Source organism: Epithele typhae (assembly GCF_022376455.1).
Source record: "Epithele typhae strain CBS 203.58 chromosome Unknown BXZ73scaffold_53, whole genome shotgun sequence".
Classification (NCBI taxonomy): domain Eukaryota; kingdom Fungi; phylum Basidiomycota; class Agaricomycetes; order Polyporales; family Epitheliaceae; genus Epithele; species Epithele typhae.
The window spans coordinates 104,689-122,085 of record NW_025954244.1 but is presented as its reverse complement, the minus strand read 5'-3'; the positions used below and the strand labels follow the sequence as shown (position 1 = coordinate 122,085).

Sequence of the window (17,397 nt, the reverse complement as noted above, 5' to 3'; positions counted from 1 at the left end):
CGCGCAGAGACGATGCGGACCACGAAGCCACTCGCGCGGGCGGTCGTTCGCGCGCAGCGGCCTCCGCAGGCGCGAGGTGTCCCCGTGCCGCACGCATCTCGGACTCTCGGTGCAGCGCCTCACGCGTCGAGGCTACGGATGCCCTCTGAAACACGATCGCGCCGCGGACCGCTTACCGCTCAGCTAGGACGCTTCGAGGGGACACGTATCCGGCGGCAGCGCAGATTGGCGGGCGCGTTGAAGGGAGAGGCATGTGCTTGCGCGCGGCGGGGGCGGCTAGGCTTCTTATGGATATTTAACCACCACCGTAACCCAACCCTCACCGCCGTCGTTGTGGCGGCACTTGCACGCCAGTTCCAGCTGAATCCGCAAGGCGAATATTCATCAACGTTGGTGGTGCATCCGTGCCGCACCGAATTTTCGTCGGTGTTTTCCGTCATTTATGGATTACGGCGCTGAGGCCGCCGGCGTCACGTCTCCACGGCGCTGCGCGTCCGTGCCTCCATCTCTCTGACCCTGGCAACCCGCTCTTCTCGGTGAGCCCCGCGTCCCCAAACCACGACATGGATCAGGAAGCAGGTTGCAAAAAACATCATCCAGCCTCGACCGCGACGTCTTCGCCCTGACCTCCAGCATCCCCCCACGCCGCTAACCACGGACAGACACAAGTGCCCAGCCGCCCGCTTTAGCACGTAGCATGCACGCACGTCTCCTGCCCATGATCCGCGGACAAAGCCACCAGCGGCCGCGGCCGCCACCACCGACCGACTTCTACTATGTGCGCACCAAACTAGAGACACTGTACATGCTGCCGGCGGCCGTCAGGCTCGGACCATCCCCGTCCGGGCCCGCCAGGGTCTCGTAAACGTCGGTCGTACCGCCTCCGGGCTAGTGCAAGCCCCTCCCTCCTCCCCGTCGACCGGCCACTACTCCCAGCTCACTTACGGCAGCCCGGTCGACCGCGTCAGCCGCCGCGTCACGGGAGCGCGCACAAACGCCCCCCGCGCACCGGGGGCGCGCAGGGTGCGGTGGAGGTCCGCGTCGGCAGCGGCAGCCGCTGCTGCCGTCTAGGGCACCCGTACCGCCCATCGCAACGCTGCACGCCGCACATCACGCGCAAAAGAAGTGGTTCGTTCCGCAACGAGCGAGTCGGCGATAGACCGCGGCAGATGTGCACGTAGTACATACGCGCCACGAACATGGGGTCATTTGTCCGCTGCGCGTGTGCGAGCCACGGATCTGTTGTTCGCGTTCCGGGCGTCGGAACGACGACGCTGCACGTACGCCTTGAGGCTCCCTGCGAGCGCGCCCATGGCTCCCGCGCGCGTCGAGTTCGTGCTTGCGTGCATCTCCTCGTCGTCCTTTAGGCCTGAGGCCTGAGGCTTGTGCATCCCGCTCCGGACCCGGGCTCGGACTCGGGCTCGGGCTCGGAATCGGAATCGGGGAACCTCAGAGGCGCAGGGCGGCCGTTTGAATCAATGCAGAGAGCTTCGCGGGCCGCATTCGTCACCCGTAGCACCCCAGCCCTGTACGCACGAGCTGATCGCGATCCACACTCTGGAGGGTACGCACTAGCTGGCGAGGACACGACGTCTGCCGCGAATGTCTGGCACAGGACCGCGCGGCTCGCCCCATAATCGCCCACTGTCCTCCACAAGCACGCTCCCCCCGCCTTTGATGGGCGCCTCGGGTTTGCCTCGGGTTCGGGTTCGATGGACTCGGACGCGCCTTGGTCCGAAGCCGAGTCGGCATCGCAGCCGCGAAGGGCGAGCAGCAGCACCGACGCGACGCGAGGCCTTGATTGCTTCTACTGCAGTCTGCCAGCGGCCATCGCTCGCCAGAAGTCCGCAGCCCACCATGACGGGCATCAATTCCCCGCGCCCAACGGAGCTTCGCGGGTCGTCCGGGCCGCAGGTCCGAACGTCCCGGCCTCAAGCGTGGTGGGGCCAACGCGGGCTGATCTGGGTGTCCGCGGAAGTGTGGCGACGAACGGGACATCCAGCCCTCGAGCGTGAAGGTGGACCCGCTTCGGGTGACGTGGAAAATGGGGCCGGGGCTAGCGGGGTTAGGTTCCTGGTGTCAGACTCCCGCGAGGCCTCGGGCCTTGAGGCTAGCACTAGTGCCAAGTGGCCGTCCGTCGCACAAGTGCTCAGGCCGCCTGCACCGCTGCGTCCAAGCTGATGCTGCTTCGAAGACGTAGGGAAAGAAGCCGCCTGAGCACGAGCTCGGTCTCGGTCTCCGCGGAGCTGCCAGAAGCACGAAACCCGGCGCAGCACGGTGGGCCTGGGTGCTGGTCGGGCGACGGGCGTGTGTGCATACTATGTGATGCATGATGGCCCGACGGCGGACGGGTGGTAGGTCGGAGGCGCCGTGCCGTACTATCGTGTCGCGTCGTGGTGGCGTGTCGTAACCGCAGTGAAAGACGAATGGGAAGAGGGCGAGGAGCAGGAGATAGCAGCGTGCGCGTACGCCTGTCGGCGTGCTGTTTTCAACGCTGTCGAATCTGTCGTGCGCAGGGTCTTTCCAGCCTGATGTGTCCGTCGAACATGATCGGGTGAATTGTCGCGTCGTTCGTACGTCGTCCACATGTGTACAACCACCCGTCACGCCAACAGACGATCAACGTCCGGGCGACCGACGCAAGGGCGCGCGCACCTGAACCTTCGTTGACCGCAGGCGTATTACGAAGGGCAAATTGAACAATGCGGGTAAACATCCCGAGACACGCCTCTAGCCTCCAGGAAAGCGCGCGGGCACGGAGGCGTCTTGCATCGCCTCGGCTGCTTCGTATGCGGATTCCTCCGTGGGCGGCGTCTCGAGGGCAGGGCGGACGCCAGCTCGCACAAACACGTTGAAATCTGCAAGGGGGACATAAGACTCCCGCACGACCCACTGCAGCATTGACAAAAACACACGCACCCTCTCCCACGCAGGCAAGTCCGCGCCGGCGGCCCTGCATCTGCGCTTGGCGCCCCGAGGACTCGCACGAAGCGCGAAGCGTTTGATGGGCATGCTACGAAACGCCCGCCTACGGTTCAAAGGTTCGATGGCCGGCAGGCTCCTGGCTGGCTGCCGCCTGGGGCTCCGAGAGCTTGACAATGAGGGGGGGAGGCGGCGCGCGGAATCTGATCCCGCACGACGTCGATCCGCCCGCCCGGAGCTCCCGTCCTTCGAATTTGAGGCCTTCCACGGTCCACCACGGACCTCAGCGGCGAGCGCGAGCCCCCGTCCAACGGTGTCCCCGGGGTGAGGCCTTGAGGGTGCTCGCGGGGCCTACGTAGTGCGCGTCCGCTCCTTTGGACCGGCTTGACCTTTCGCGTGCATCTCTCGGGGTGCGGCGGATGCGAAGCATGTACATGCGGACCCACGCCGGCGTCGCGAGGGGTTGACACCGACAGCCACTGGTCACTGGTCGGACGGCGCGGGGACGCGCAGGTCGCTAGGGCCGCGGGGACGTCGAGGACAAGGCGGCCGCCGTCGGTGGCACCTCCTGTCAGCGGAGGGATTGTTGATCACCGGGCTGGGCGGAACGCGAGCGCCGCGCGGCCCTCCCGCGGTGACCCCATCGCGAGGACGGTGCCGGCACCGCGCTTGGGATCCTTGTTTTCATGGCCTTCTGGCTTGAGGAAGAGAACGGAGCGGCCGGGTATGTGAGGTGATGCACGATGAGCGATGGCTGCGAAGCCTTCACGTTATACGGGGACGAGGATGACGAGAGGAGCGTTCTAGCGCGGCGCGGAAGAGCCCTTTCATCCGCGGAGGGTGTGGGCGGATATTGAGGGGACGTCCGAGGTGGGGGAGGCGCGTAGGGACTTGGTTTCTGAAGAGACCGTGTGTGCAGACGACCGGCGACGTCGATGGTGTTCAAGCGGAGTGACCAGTCGAGGGAGACCACGGCCGTATTTGGTGCGAATCGCCGGAGCAGCGCCTCGAGAGCTCGAAGCACGTGTCCGTGGGGGCTCGGAAATGCGTGAGGATAAGATGGCTGACGTGGGCCGCAGGGGCGCTGTCGATCAGCTCCAGGCGCCGGGCGGCCAGGGGCAATAATTATTGCTGTTTAAGTTCACTTTGAGTTCCCCGCGGCGCGATCCGGCCGCGATCACCCACGTCCTGTGCCCGCGCACGCGCTCTCACCAGGTCTCTGCCATATCGCGCCGCCTCTCGCGCAGAGGCGCACCTCCGCCCACGCTTCTCCAGACGGCTCGCCACGGCGCTGCCCCCACGGACGTCTCGCGTACGTACGCGCCTTCTCTAGGCGCGCGCCGGCGTCCATGCATGCGTGCTCGAGTGCGCCTCAGCTTCACTTCCGCGTCGGGGGGCGGGCGGGCGTACGTGCACAGCCCGTGCAGGGACGGCGTCGGCGGACATGTCGTCGACCAGCGTTCTGCCGTTCGGCCATCCAAAGCCCCCGGCGCCATGAAGCGCGGCGAGTAAACGGGTGTGCACGCAGGCTCGATCATCCGTCATCTGCGTACGCGCGCGCACTAGCTCGGGTGCGGCGGCGCACCTGGGCCCAGAAGCGCGGCGGGAGACGCCGTCGTGCAGCGCTCAGCGCTCAGCGCTCAGCGTTCAACCGTTCAACGTTCAGCCACAGCCGTCCGCGACTCCGCGGCGCGCGCGAGGGGCGAGTGCGGCGGTCGGCGGGGGGTGCGCGGCGCCGTGGCTCGCGACGATGAACGCTTCTCCCGACGTGAACGCGGACGTGGTGACCACCGGCGCGCTCGGCGACCAAACGCGACTCGCGCGTGCCCAGAGAGCGTGCACGCCGGGGAGCTGTCGCGTGATTGAAGCCATTCCAGACCGCGTCTACGAGAAGGGGCGCCCGCCTGGAACAAGGAGAAGAAGAAGGAACGAGGCACCGCGACGTCGACGCCCTTCGTTCGCCCGCGGCCTTCCTCGATCGAGGACGCCGGCTGAGAGCGCTTAACACATCGCAGCTCCACCGCTGCCAACATTTGCTCGTGCGCGCGGCCACATCGCCCGGACTCCGCCGTTGACGTCCTCCTCCGCCCTCCGCCTTCCGCCCTCCGACCCCAGAAAGGCATCCGATCCTCCCAGACGACGCGGACAGATCCCTCCGAGCCCAGGGCATCGCCGGGAAGCCCACCGACGTGCGACACGCGAACGCCCACGTCCGCCAACGTCGTCGCGCGTCGCGCGGCCGAGCAGCGGCGGTGCCGACGCGCGCCCGATCCCGCGCGCACCGGGCGGGCGGACCAAGGCGGGGGCGTTGGAACACCGGGCTCGACATCGACGGCGACGACGTCAGACCCCTGCGCGGTGCGCACGCCGCGGCCAAAGCGTACGACGCACGACCGCCCTCCGAGTGCGCCTTCTCGTTCTCATCCGCGTGCGGTCCCGCGCCCGCGCCCGAACGTCTTCTCGGAGTCAGAGCGCAGCATCTGTCCGCTGTCCCCGCGGGCGGCGGCTCTACAGAACAGACGCGTCGCCGACCAGGGACGCCGACGCCGACGACTTTGAACTCTCGTCTTCCTCTCAAGTTTCCGCCCCACGTCAGTGCCGCCGCGCCCGCACGTACGGCACGCTGCCGTATGTCGCCGCGACGGGCGCGGACGGGCGCGCGGGCGCGGTCGCGCGGTGTGGGAGGTCCGTCTGCTCGCAAGCACAGACGTCTCGACGCAGATGATCAACAGCCTTACACAGGTGTCGAGTGCCCACGGCCCCACGCGGGGGCGTACGTATATGAGATCACAACAACTGCAGGGGCTTGACAATGAACGCACGCAACGGCATTAGAAGCCCCGCTGCCCGCCCCACGTCGACCGCGACATCGTGCTGTCGGCATGCAGCGCTGCCACCATCTCTCTCAGCTCTCGCTCTCGTGAGCGCGCAGGGGCATTAGAGCTGTTTGGAAATGCACTATAGTGCACGAACCTGACGCCACTTCGGTGTCTCCACCGCTCCACGGCATGTCGGCCCGCTGGCCAAATACCCGCCAACAGTCGCATGGAGCAAGGACTCCAATGCGCCAACTCACGATTACTACGGCGCACTATCGTAACTTTCCAAACAGCTCTATTCTCCAGAGGCGGCCCGTGGCGAGGCTCGAAAAATCTCCTCGAGTCCCGGACCCATCTTCAGCAAGATACCAGAACCGACGGTACACAACCCCAGGCCCGGTCCGTCCCTGTCCACCCCGGCGACAAGGGGCACGGCATGATGGCGTCGAACACAAGCACTTCGACCACGATAGCGCGCTGATGAGACCGTGCCCCATCTCGATCTCAACCACGCCCGACGCCGGCCGGCACCCGCCGCAGATCCCCAGCCAGAAGCCCCCGAGCGCAGCGCGACCGCATGGCCAGGCTGCGCGGCCGATCGAGAGGGATCACCAACACCCCAGCCGCGCCTTCCGCTCCATGGGGCCGGCTGCTGCTGGTGTCGGGTCGGCGACGTCGCGCGGGAGCATCACCGCCGGCGCGGGCCTAGCCACGGGCTAGCGTGCGACCGCGGTGGACCACGGTGGTGCGGGCGCATGTGCGCTCGGAGCGCCGCGCTCGGTACGTGGTACGCGCACCAGTGGAGGCGCGTTCGGTGCGCCCTACCCTTGCGTTCTCCCGCGTTCTGACCACCCTCAGCAGCCAGGCACTCCCGTGCGTCCGGGCTCCCAACGCCCGGCTACCGCTTCTGCTTCTGCTCAAGTGCGCACCCACGCGCATCTGGGCTTCGCAGGGGCGGGCGGCGCTAGCTGGATATGTCGCGTGCGGCGAAACAGGCTCGGGAAATCGACCTCCCAGACCCCAGAGTTCCTCCGGGCCGCACGCGGCGCACCTACCAGGCAGAGGCAGACCTCCCAAGTGGCTACATTTAAACTCGCGCGCCCGCACGTACTGCGACCCCCGTCTCGCATGACGAGTCCGTTCTAGGTACATACGCTCGAACGGGGCAGCACTGGCTTACCTACTTGCACCGGCCAGCCCCGGGCCGGCCCGGTGCGCCTCGTCCCGACCGTGCCTGGAGCAATATTGCGCCATCACCGATCCGCGCGCGAGAAGCTCGCGGGCCAGGGCCGCAGAGGCCTCCTCGACGACGACGCCGACGCCGGCGCCGCGGGGTTCGAACGGTTTGAACCCTCGACCTCGACGCGAGCCCGGGTGCGCGTGAAAGATGGCAACGCGAGGGTGGGCCGCGATGCGTGTGTGTGATCTGTTCACGAGTGCAAGGTCGGAGCGCACGCACAGCGGTTCCTTCTGTCCCGTCTTTATAAACATAAAATGGTAGGCCAGGAACCGAGAGCCACTGCGAACGTGAGCGCCAGTCAGAGACCGCTGACTTGTTTCTGCAAAGCGGGGCAAATGATTGAATACCAAAACGCGCCAGGCGACGGATCGGCGATCCTCCCGACCCATGTGTCCCGCCGGCCTGCACCAGCCTGCACCAGGGGCAGATGTGCGCACCTCAATTGATGCCGGCGCGCACGCGAGCCTACGCGAGCGGAGGCGGAGCGCGACAACGCGGTCGTTGTGTCGGTCAGGACCGTTCCGAGCTCAGAAGAGCTGCAAAAGGTTGAGGCGCGTCCAGAGTGACTGAGTCCGACACCGTTGCGAGTGCGGTTGGCGGATCCGAATCCCCTCACCGCGCCAAGGCCGAGAAAGCCGAGGTCTGTTCGAACTCGGTGCGCATGGAGATCGAGGTCGAGGAAGTCGGCCGGGTCGGAACGTGCACGCAGCCTGCAAGGAAGAGCCAAACCGAAACGCAGCACGTCAGAAGCTGTGCCGCGCGGTGTCGCGTCCGGATCAGGCAGTCGCTGTTTTCGGGGAGGCGCCCACGCCCCGCAGCCGGCGTGCCTCCTGGGCTCTCCTCGCCTCGATCTACCACCCGCACAGCACGCGCGCATCGACGTCCGTGCGCGCAAGTGCCCCACTGGAGGAGACGGCGCGATGAAGATGCAGCGCAGCGGACGCACGTCGTCCGCGCCGAGCACCGAACAGAAGCCTCTCCCGCCCGTCGGCGCTCATCGCCCCGGCGAAGCAGCCGTCGACGGCCGCGCCCCCCCCCCCCCCCCCCCGAGGGCCGAGGGGAGCACCGGCAACCGAGAAAGGCGGGGATCGTGGCGCGGTGGCGCGCCTCGTCTTACGCCGTGGCGGCGCACGCGACCGAAACGGCTACATTCACGTGTCCGAACGGGCAGCCCAAAGCACCAAAGCACGCACGCGCCGCCGGGCGGCGTGGGCGCGGATCGTCGACCGTCCTCCGTGCGTGTGTGCGGCGGCGGCGGCTCTGAGCACAGCCGGGCCAGGGTGTGCGGTTCGGGACAGATGAAAGTTGATGGCTGCACGCGCAAACGGGACGTTGCGGTATTGATGCCCCGGGCCGCACCTGGAAGCTCGGTGTTAGCGCTCGGGTGTGGGCCGCCGCGAAGGGCATCGATCAAGCTAAACACGGCGGAGAAGGCGCGGGGGATCAGGGCGGCAAGTCCGGACGCACAAGTCCGTCCATGGGGAGCGGAAATGCACCCAACTCGGAGCGCCCGTCGCCCGAGCTCCGTCTCCGTGCGCACTTGTCCGCTCGAGCAGCCGCCTATGCCTACGGTGCGTGCGGCCGGACCCTGAACTGGGCGCGCGTGAGGCATGTATCTGGATAGGTCATGTGCGTGCGCCGCCGCCGCCGCACTCGGCGGGCGCAAACGAACGGCGACGTCGGCGTCGGGGAGCGCACGGCTGGGCGTGGTTCGGAGAAAGGGAGCGGGGAGCGTTCCGTCCGAAGCGCATGCTGATCACGATCGAGACCGTCCATGCAGCACCAGCCTAGGACAGAGCAGGCCTAAGGCCAAAGGACGCGGGCCGGAGATGGGGGTCCTGATTGCGCGCGGGTGCACCGAGCTGCAGCTCGTCCGCGGCGGGCTGCGTCACGCACGCGCCGCTGCGGCGTGGCCAGTGCACAACGGACGTGCGGGCTGACGGCGCGTGCGCAGGACGCATCGGATGGGCGATAGAGATCGCGCGCGGACGCGGGTGCCTGTACATCGGAGCGGAGGCCTGGCAGAAGCAGCAGATGGTCGTGGCCGCACTGGTCCTCGCCGCGCGCGTTCGAAGGCACGGGGACGCCTGGATATCTGGAAAGCGGATAGCGTCGAAGGACAGAAGACACGGACGTGGACGCGCGCGCGCGTCATCGATCGGAAGCCGGCCCACCCGCAGCCTGCAGGCCCCAGCGCGCGGCCGCATCCGGGCGCCCGTGCAGGGCCAAGCTTCGAGTTTCTAGGTTCCGAGTACTTGTGTCTGCGCTTTCGAGTGTGCGTCGTATGTGCGAGGCGTCGGGATGTCGTCGAAGCGAGCTCAATCAAGTACTCACCGGCACCTCTCGCACGTGCGTTCTACCCACACCCAACGTTCAAGCCAAACGCGACGCCGCACCACACACGCAGCGCACCCCCCGAGGCACCCCGGTCGCTTCACATCCCGCGCGCACGGCGACGGCCGAGCGGAAGGCCTCGCGAAGCCCGAAGCCCCCCGGAGCTGTCGAGGCGGGAGCGGAGGCACGAGTCGGGCGCAGAGCGCGGCACAGGGCTTCTGGGTCTGCGTCGCGCTCTTCTGGCGGTGGCTCGCCGCCTCGCGTCTGCAAGGTCCGACGGCCAGCGCCGCCCCCCTTGGGACTCGGGGGACCGCGCTCGAGTCGGCCTCGCGCGGGCTCGGGGTGCATATGTACATGTATGCCGACCTGCGTCCCGCGGGCGCGCGAGAAGCACTTGGGCGAAGGCGGCGACCCGCATAGACGCCGGGCGGGACGCGATCGCGCGCGCGCGCGCGCAGCCTCCCGACCGCAGCGGTCTCGCTTCCCGTCGAGGACGTTGGAACTTGGACACGCGGCGCTCGGCCGGTGACAGATGGGGGAAGGCGCGCGGCGCGCTGAGCGAAACTGTCAAAGCGTGGGCGCTGGTGCCGTACCGCGTTCCGCCCGAGTCCGAACCAGGCGCCGTCACTAGACCATGTACGTCGGTGATTTGCGCGTGGAAGGGGCGGAGACGATTTCGGCGGCGGTGTACATGTGTTCGATGCTCGATGAGCGGATGGCGGGATCCCGAGACTGGTGAGACGAGGTGAGGCGAGCCGGGTGACACTGGCACTTACTGGCAGTCCTGGCAGGCTCGGGACGTTGACGTTGCCGACTCCCGTGGACGGAGGGAGTCTCGGGCAGGTCTGCTCTGCGCCTGCGATCATTATCGCGATGCACAGGCGCAGGCGCAGGCCCGCGTCAGCAGGTACGTCAGTAGGGCGGCCACACAGTCCACGATAATAGATCCTAATTAAGCACTATCAAGCACCGCGGTCGCACCGTCCGAGTCCACAACGCCTCGCAGCGCAAGCGCGCAATCGAGCAAGCCCGGACGGACGCCGGGGCGTCAGCGTTTGGCGTGCTAGAGCCAGGTACTTACGTACTAGCCCACGGCGCATCGCGACAGTGCGGCTGCGGTCGAGCAGCCCGCCCGGCCCTCCCTGGCTCTGAAGACGTACGTGCACGCTCTCCCGTGCTTCAAGCGCGCGCTAGCCCTCCTCCGTCCATCCCCGCGAGCCTCGTGGCGGCGGCGAACTCGCAAAGCGCATGGCGGCGGGCGACGACTTCGTCGAGGAAGCGGCGGGACCGCGACAGCAGATGTACGGCGCATGAGAGTAGTGCCCGCCGCGAACCCCCGCCCCAGTTCGAACCTCTCGCCTTGCTGTTGGCCAGGCCCGGCCACAGACGTCTGGCGGTGAGTGGACGGATGACGCGCGGGGCGCTCGATGGAGAAGCGGTCGCGGAGCCTGGGAGGCAGATCTCGCTCGCGCGTGCAGGGCCGTCGGACGCCGCCGTCGACGGCGTGACCGGTCATGTGCGCACGGGGGTGCGCCTTGAGGCTCGGGTGTCGCAGTCGCCACGGCGATGCTCGCAAAGAGGTGCGCGGCCACCACGCCGTCTCCAGTCGGGACGTCCGCGTTCGGTCCAGCGGCGGGGCTCTGGAAGGTGCGCACGCCGCCGCGGAGCTCGGCAGCTGCGGGGCGTGCGCACTGTGGGTGGGGCAGCTGTGGTGGCCAGCGGCCGGGTTCCAGTGGCCACGGTCGTTCGCTAAGCGGCGCGTCGCAGTAGCACCGAGTTACGCGGACGAGACGGGCCGTGGGTGCGGTGCGGTGCGGTGCGTGCGAGGACGAGCGGGTTCAACATCGACATCGGTGCAGGCGCATCGATATCTGTGACGCGTCGCGCGTGCGCAGCGCTAGGTCAGCGGAGCCCGGTGCTTCGCCTGCACCCAGTGCGAGATCGCAGACTCGAAGACGCACGCCTGACAGGATCCACCCCACGGGGCACCGCCGGGTGATGGTAGATGACGGAGCGCACCGCGCGCGCGGTGGCACCGGTCGCGGGCGAAGAGTCCGGGACGTAATGCGCAAAGGCCCGCGAGCTTGCGAACCGCGGCCCTGAGCGCGCGAAGGACGTTCGACTTGGAGCGCGCGAGCTCTCTGACTTGACTTGGACCTCGCGCGCGTGGGCGGCGAATGTGTACGTGACGGCGGGAGGCGGCGTTGGTGGCAGTCGCAGTTGCGAGCACCGGCGGCGGCTCCCTCGAGGCGGACCGCCGGGGGCGCGGGCGCGGCGCGGTGTCGTGAATTCTGTCGTACGTCGACGGGCGGCCCGCGCGGGGGTCGAGGCGGGCCATCGCCGCGTGTCCGACGTCGGCGCGCAGCTCGTCTGACGGCGTCTGGGGGAGTGGACCTCCCCGGGAAGGGAGCAGGCGCGGGGAGAGCCATGCTCTCCGAACTACGGCATCTGCTCGTCGCGGCGGATTGCCGGCTACCCGCTCACTTCTCTCCCACTCCTCCTCCATCCCCCACGGCTCTGGCTCGAGCCGTGCCGGGTCCACTCCCCTTCCGTCGCTGGTACCGGTTCCGACTGCTACGACCCCCCACCTACCCTATCTCCCCCTATGCCTATTCCTATGTTCCGTTCTATGCTCTAAGCGCGGCCGCCCGCTGGGCCTGCACCCGCCACACACTAGCCTAGGCCGTGGCCCCGTTATAGTTTACCGAATGCGGGATACTCGCCGTCGTGGAGACAGATCGTACTTAGCTTTACGAAGATACTAAACGCTCTGGCATGAATACATCATCATCATCATCAGCGGGGAGAGCCATGGACGGAGCCGGGGCGTGGGCGGGGAAGGTGGGCGGCGGAGAAGAGGAGGAGATGTGCGTGGCGCGGGGCGAACGTTATCGGGCACACCGTCGACGGCCGTCATCTGCGGCCCGGAAAGACGCAAGGGTCGCCAAGTGCAGGGCCGGGCTTCACGCTTACGGCACAAGACGCCCCCCGCCCGATATGGCAGGCTGAGGAGGCGGACGCGGACCGGCGCCTCGGCCGTCAGGGAGGGCAACGAGCGCCGGCGTCGCGAGAATCCACGATCTGAGCGAAGAAAGATGCCGGCTTCCGGCGCTCGACCCGTCCACCGCTCCCCTTCCCGCTTCTCGCTCTTTGTCACTTCGCGCACCGCCCGCCACTTGTCTCACCTGCATATATACCCCCTCCTCGTCCCCCCACGCTCTTCCCTCTCCCCATCCGCTCTCCCCCGTCCTCCCCCTCATGTCGGCCACCACTACCGCCACCTACCACCTTCGCCCGGTGACGGCCACCCGCTCTGCCTCCCCCTCCACCTCCACCTCCACCGCCAGCGATCGCAGCCCCCCTCCTCTCGGCGCCCACCGCCCACCTTCCAAGTCTATGCTCCCACCATCCACTCACGCCTTCTCCCCCATCCCAACCTCGGCCCATCCACGCCGCCCTCTCTCGCCGTCCTCGCTCCGTGGTAAGTCTTGCAGCCACTTATTATCGCGCATTGCACCGACCGCTCTTGTAGACGTCGACGTCCCTCTTGACCCTGCTCAGGCCTTCGCCGCCCGCGGAAATTCCCCGCGCCGCCCACCGGACATGACCTCATGGCCATGTTCCCTCCGAAGCCGCCCATGTTCCCCCACTTCCCCACCAGCAACTACTTCGACAAGGAGGAGCGCGCCTTCTTCAACAAAGCCGGTCCGGAGATCATCCGCTTCCGCCTCGACGCTGCCCCCGCAGCACTTCCCGGCGCCGTCGGCGGCGGCTTTCCCTCACCTCTTCCTGGTCCCGGTGTTGCGGCCGCGAGCCCGCACGTGCACTCGCGCGAGCGGTCGCGCGCGTCGTCCCAGGTCCGCGGACACCACGATCGCGCGACGCTCCCTCCACCGCCATCAGCCGTAGCCCCGCTTGCGCCTTCCCCGCGCTCGATGGGCCCCCCCAACGGCGGCTTCCCGCCTGTGCCCAGTCCGACCGGTATGCACGCCGGCCCTGGCATCCCTGGTCCCGGCTACCCCACGCAGAGGCCCCCCGAGCACGAACGGGCCCCCGTGGGAGGTGGGGCGGAGTCGATGGTGGTCGATGATGAGGACGACGAGGCTTGGAAGCGGCCGATTCCCCACCACGCCCGGCGGCGCGCAGGGAAGCACACGCGCCGAGTGATCGCCAACAAGTAGGCGGAGATGGAGATGGATTCATGCGGCACTGCGAGGAGATGAGAGGAGATCGGATGAAGACGATGGCGGAAGCACATGGGCGGGGAGGCGGCGCCGCGGGATCGCCACCTGTCGACCCCATGCACGGCCCTTCGCTCCGTTCCTCCACGGAACGGTTTTGGCCACCACGCCACGCCCGGACGATCCGCGGACGACGGCGGACCCATATATGAAGACGCCCGCTGGATCGCCGTTCCCCCCTCCGCACTTCTCGGCCCTCCGACTGGCGGCGGCTCCTCGATACCAACGCCCTCACCTCCGCGCCGCACTTCGCCCTGCAAGCAGTGGACGGCGATCCGCCCAAGTGCCGCGGGGTGACGCACGCAGCTTCTCGGTTCTCGCAAGGGACGGCGACGCACACGCGCGACGCCCTCGGAAGCCGGCACGAGCCGAGATGAAGAAGATGGAGCCGGACATGCAAGCGACGTCGGCGGCTTGCAGCGGAGGCAGGAGGTTGGAGCGCGATCGCTGGCTCACTGTTGCTGATATTAGATGCTTGCTTGAGACGACACATTGTACGAGAGACGACCATGACTTGGAGTTACCTAGTATGAGTTAATGACACGACGCTGCCACCTCACGGCCCCTTGACTCGCTTCACCTCCGTCTGCGTGTGCGCCTCCATCTCGGTGAAACCTACGATCGCGGTCGGAGGCTGGGTCGAGCCCAAGGTTTGTTCGTCCGTCCATCATCATGCGCCGCCACCGTCAGGCGTTGCATCATCATGAAGCCATTCAGAGTGAGGCGCGCGGGCGCGTGTTCCCGCCGACGAACCTATAAGCTTTAGCCGCCGTCCGCACGGTCGCGCCCTGCGCGCGTGCCCCGTCTCCTCCCGTCTCCCGCGCCCGTTCAGGGATCGACTTGCCGGCGGGTTCGGCGCGATCGGTGGGCTGAGCACACATAACGAGGAGATCGGGGCGGCGATCGCGCGCGCGCTGCGCGAAATGGCAACACCTCGATCGAGGGGAGCTGAAAAGCCAAGCTGGCACACGGAGGCTACGGAGCGGAGAGCCCGCATCGTCCGCCGTCCCCTTTTTACGTCGTAGAATCGTAGCCCTCGTCTTGCGTATGGGATCAGGCTGTATGCTATAGCTGGCCTGTGAGTGGGCGCGCGGGCGATCGGCGCGTCCAGGCTGGCCAGAAGCTCGGAGGTCTTCGTGACCTGGCCCACCTGCCACGGGTGAATTTTAACGCGCGACGGATTCGAGGCCTGAACGAAAGGGGCCCGCGCCCCGCCCCGACGAGGACAGTCAGTGCACGCGGCGCTCGATCGAGGGAAAGATTGACCGAGTGCTACGAGACCCGGGCGGCCCACATGCACACTGCGGGCAAACTTGCGACAGACGGTGCCGGGCCGGGTGCGCGACAGGCGGGCGCGATCGCGGAGGCATTTTTTGGGCGGCTCATCCATAACCCATAGGGGGGGGGGGCTGGAGGTTGGCATGGCCCCGCGCGGGTGGACGGGTGAACGTTGGGGGACTTGGCGAATTGGATTTTTTGTTTTGCTTCCGCGGCGGCAGGGGGAAAGAGAGGGAGCACAGAGATCCGAGGGGGGGCGCGCGGCGGGCGATCGGTGCCCTGGCGCATCAACCGCGGCCCGCGCGTACGCCGTAAGTGCTACGCTCGCAGGGTCGGCGGAGGAAAATATTGGTCGTCGATGGTTCGTCGTCAGATGCGGTCGGGAAGGACCGCTGGTGGGGTGTGCGGGCTTGTGGAGACTTGCGGAGAGGAGGGGGAGGCGCTGGAGACTTATTGGACGGAGTGCATGATTGGGTACGCAACGACGGATCTCAGGTGTTGCATCTGACCTTCATATGTATATATGCTGCGAGCAGTCGGATACACACACCGTTACACCTCCTATGAGCCTAATGCCCTGTGCCATCTCGGATTAATATCTGATAATACCCTTTGCACTCGGATTCATACGACCGGCGCGGACCACCACAGCGCAGCAGCTGCGTGGAAGACGCGACGATCCCCGTCCGCAGAAGCCACCCCCGCCGCTGCTACGCTGGGCCCGTTCGTAGCACCGCTCCCGGTGGGCCGGACACGTGCGGTGGCGTCGAACCAGCCAGCCACACCACACGTGTGTGCACAGAGCCATCGGCGGAAAGCGTCGAGACTCGAGAGAAGACCGGCGAACGGACGACGTCGTTCGAACGGCCACGAAAGGCGCCGGAGATATTCTGGTGGGTACGCCGTCTCCTGCCTGGGCGACGGAGGTGGGGCTGTTGGACGAACGCGAACGACCACTGGCCGAGGCGCTGTGCGGTCGGGATGCGTCGGGCTCGACCGCGGCCGCTGGTGTCTTCTGCCTCCGCGCAAGCTAGAACCAGCACCAGAACCAGCACCAGAACTCAAAGCCCCGTTGGCGGTTTCGAGAACTGAGGCCTGAGGGATAAACGTTTGTCGCGAGCTGCACGCCGCCGACCCAGAGTTCCGCGCGATCACGTACGCGTTACGCTCGCCTCCCACCGCGACTGCTCCCGGCTTCCCACGCGCGCCCGGTGGGACGCGGTTGGATGCGTACGCTGCGCTCTACACATGGCTGCAGATCCCACCCACGGCGGGACCGAGGTGGGGTGGGCAGGATCGTCTGGGGCAAGGCTGAATGGGCCTCCGGAGTCTCGAATAGCGAGCGCGGTCCGGGAGCGAACGGTGCGCGGCCGATGGGAGCGACGACCCGCGCCGGGCAGGGTCGCGGAGCCGTCTTGGGAGTGCAGGGGTGGGACGCCGGGCTGGAAGGGCCCGTGCGGCACCGGTGGGCGACGACGACGACGGCGACGACGACAATGATACGCGGGAGAGCACCGGGGACTCGCACTCGGAGCGAGCGCGTTCCGATCTTCTGTGGTCTGCGAAGACGGCGCTGATGATCTTCTGCGACCCGTCGCCCGCGCAGGGCGCGCGGGCCGCTGCCTCGAAGACGGAAGGTGGCATGAAGGCGCACACACACGCACGGCGCAGAAGCGGTGCGTGCATCGGACTCGGCGGGGCCCGGCCGGGGCGAAGCTCTCGACGTTCGATGGTCGACGGTCGACGTCGGTGTCGGTGTCGGTGCGGCCTGCGCTCGCGCGACGCCCGTCGACGCGAGAACCGCCTGCGTACAGACCGCGAGCGCGCAGCCCGACGCGGGTTCTGGGTTCTCTGCGACTTGCGCGCGCCCGATAGCGGAGAAGCCCCCCGTTCGACTGCGTTCGCAGCTGATTCTGTCGCGCCCCGTCGAGTCGCCCTACCGCCGCGGGTGGCAGGCTTCGTCTCCGCAGCGGAACGTGCGCGGGATGGGCGACACTGAGGCACGTCCGCGCCCCGGCGTCGTTCCTGCCGCCGCCGATGTTCGATGAAGGGGGGGTGGTGGGACTCGCCGTCTGGGCGGGGGACGAGGGTCGGAATGTGGAGGCCGCGCGCGAGGCGCAGGCGCGACCCGAGGGAAGGGAGCCTTTGGCGGGGGCGAGGGCGCCGCGGGGGGCGGTCGCCCTTGCCGGGTGCGCTTGGTGTGGAGAAGATCGCGGGGGTTTTGTTCGCGTAGGGGCGGGAGCGGAGGCGGGTCCGGACGGGATCTCAGGCCCTGGCGATAGCGCGTGGGCGGCGGTGTGTCCCTGGTGCTTGGTCGTGGCTTTGAGCTGTGTGCTTGGGGGTGTCCAGCGTCCGTACTGGAGACGACACCGAGGGGGAGGTCGGTCGTCCTGCAAAGCGGGTGTTGGAGAGAGGAGGCGAGGCTCGAGATATCGCCACACACGCGCGATCGGGCGCGTGGGAGCTCGCGCCTTCGTATAGATCCCCGTAGGGGGCTCGCGCCGCCCACACTCGTGGCAGCGAATCCGCTTCCGAGTGCAGCGTCCGCCTCCGAGCGGATGCA

General features: G+C 67.6%; 2 protein-coding genes across 2 annotated transcripts; one reads left to right on the top strand and one right to left on the bottom strand.

The window, feature by feature from the left end:
* Positions 1 to 2,730: 2,730 nt before the first annotated feature.
* Positions 2,731 to 3,012, bottom strand: BXZ73DRAFT_104581 (uncharacterized protein; the record flags this gene model as incomplete). Its single annotated transcript, XM_048015945.1, has 2 exons — positions 2,731 to 2,858; positions 2,916 to 3,012. The coding sequence occupies 2 exons, from the start codon at positions 3,010 to 3,012 to the stop codon at positions 2,731 to 2,733; spliced, it is 225 nt and encodes a 74-aa protein (XP_047874568.1).
* A 9,561-nt stretch (positions 3,013 to 12,573) lies between these two features.
* BXZ73DRAFT_80047 (uncharacterized protein) lies at positions 12,574 to 13,496 on the top strand (the record flags this gene model as incomplete). Its single annotated transcript, XM_048023208.1, has 2 exons — positions 12,574 to 12,796; positions 12,877 to 13,496. The coding sequence occupies 2 exons, from the start codon at positions 12,574 to 12,576 to the stop codon at positions 13,494 to 13,496; spliced, it is 843 nt and encodes a 280-aa protein (XP_047874567.1).
* Positions 13,497 to 17,397: the final 3,901 nt, after the last annotated feature.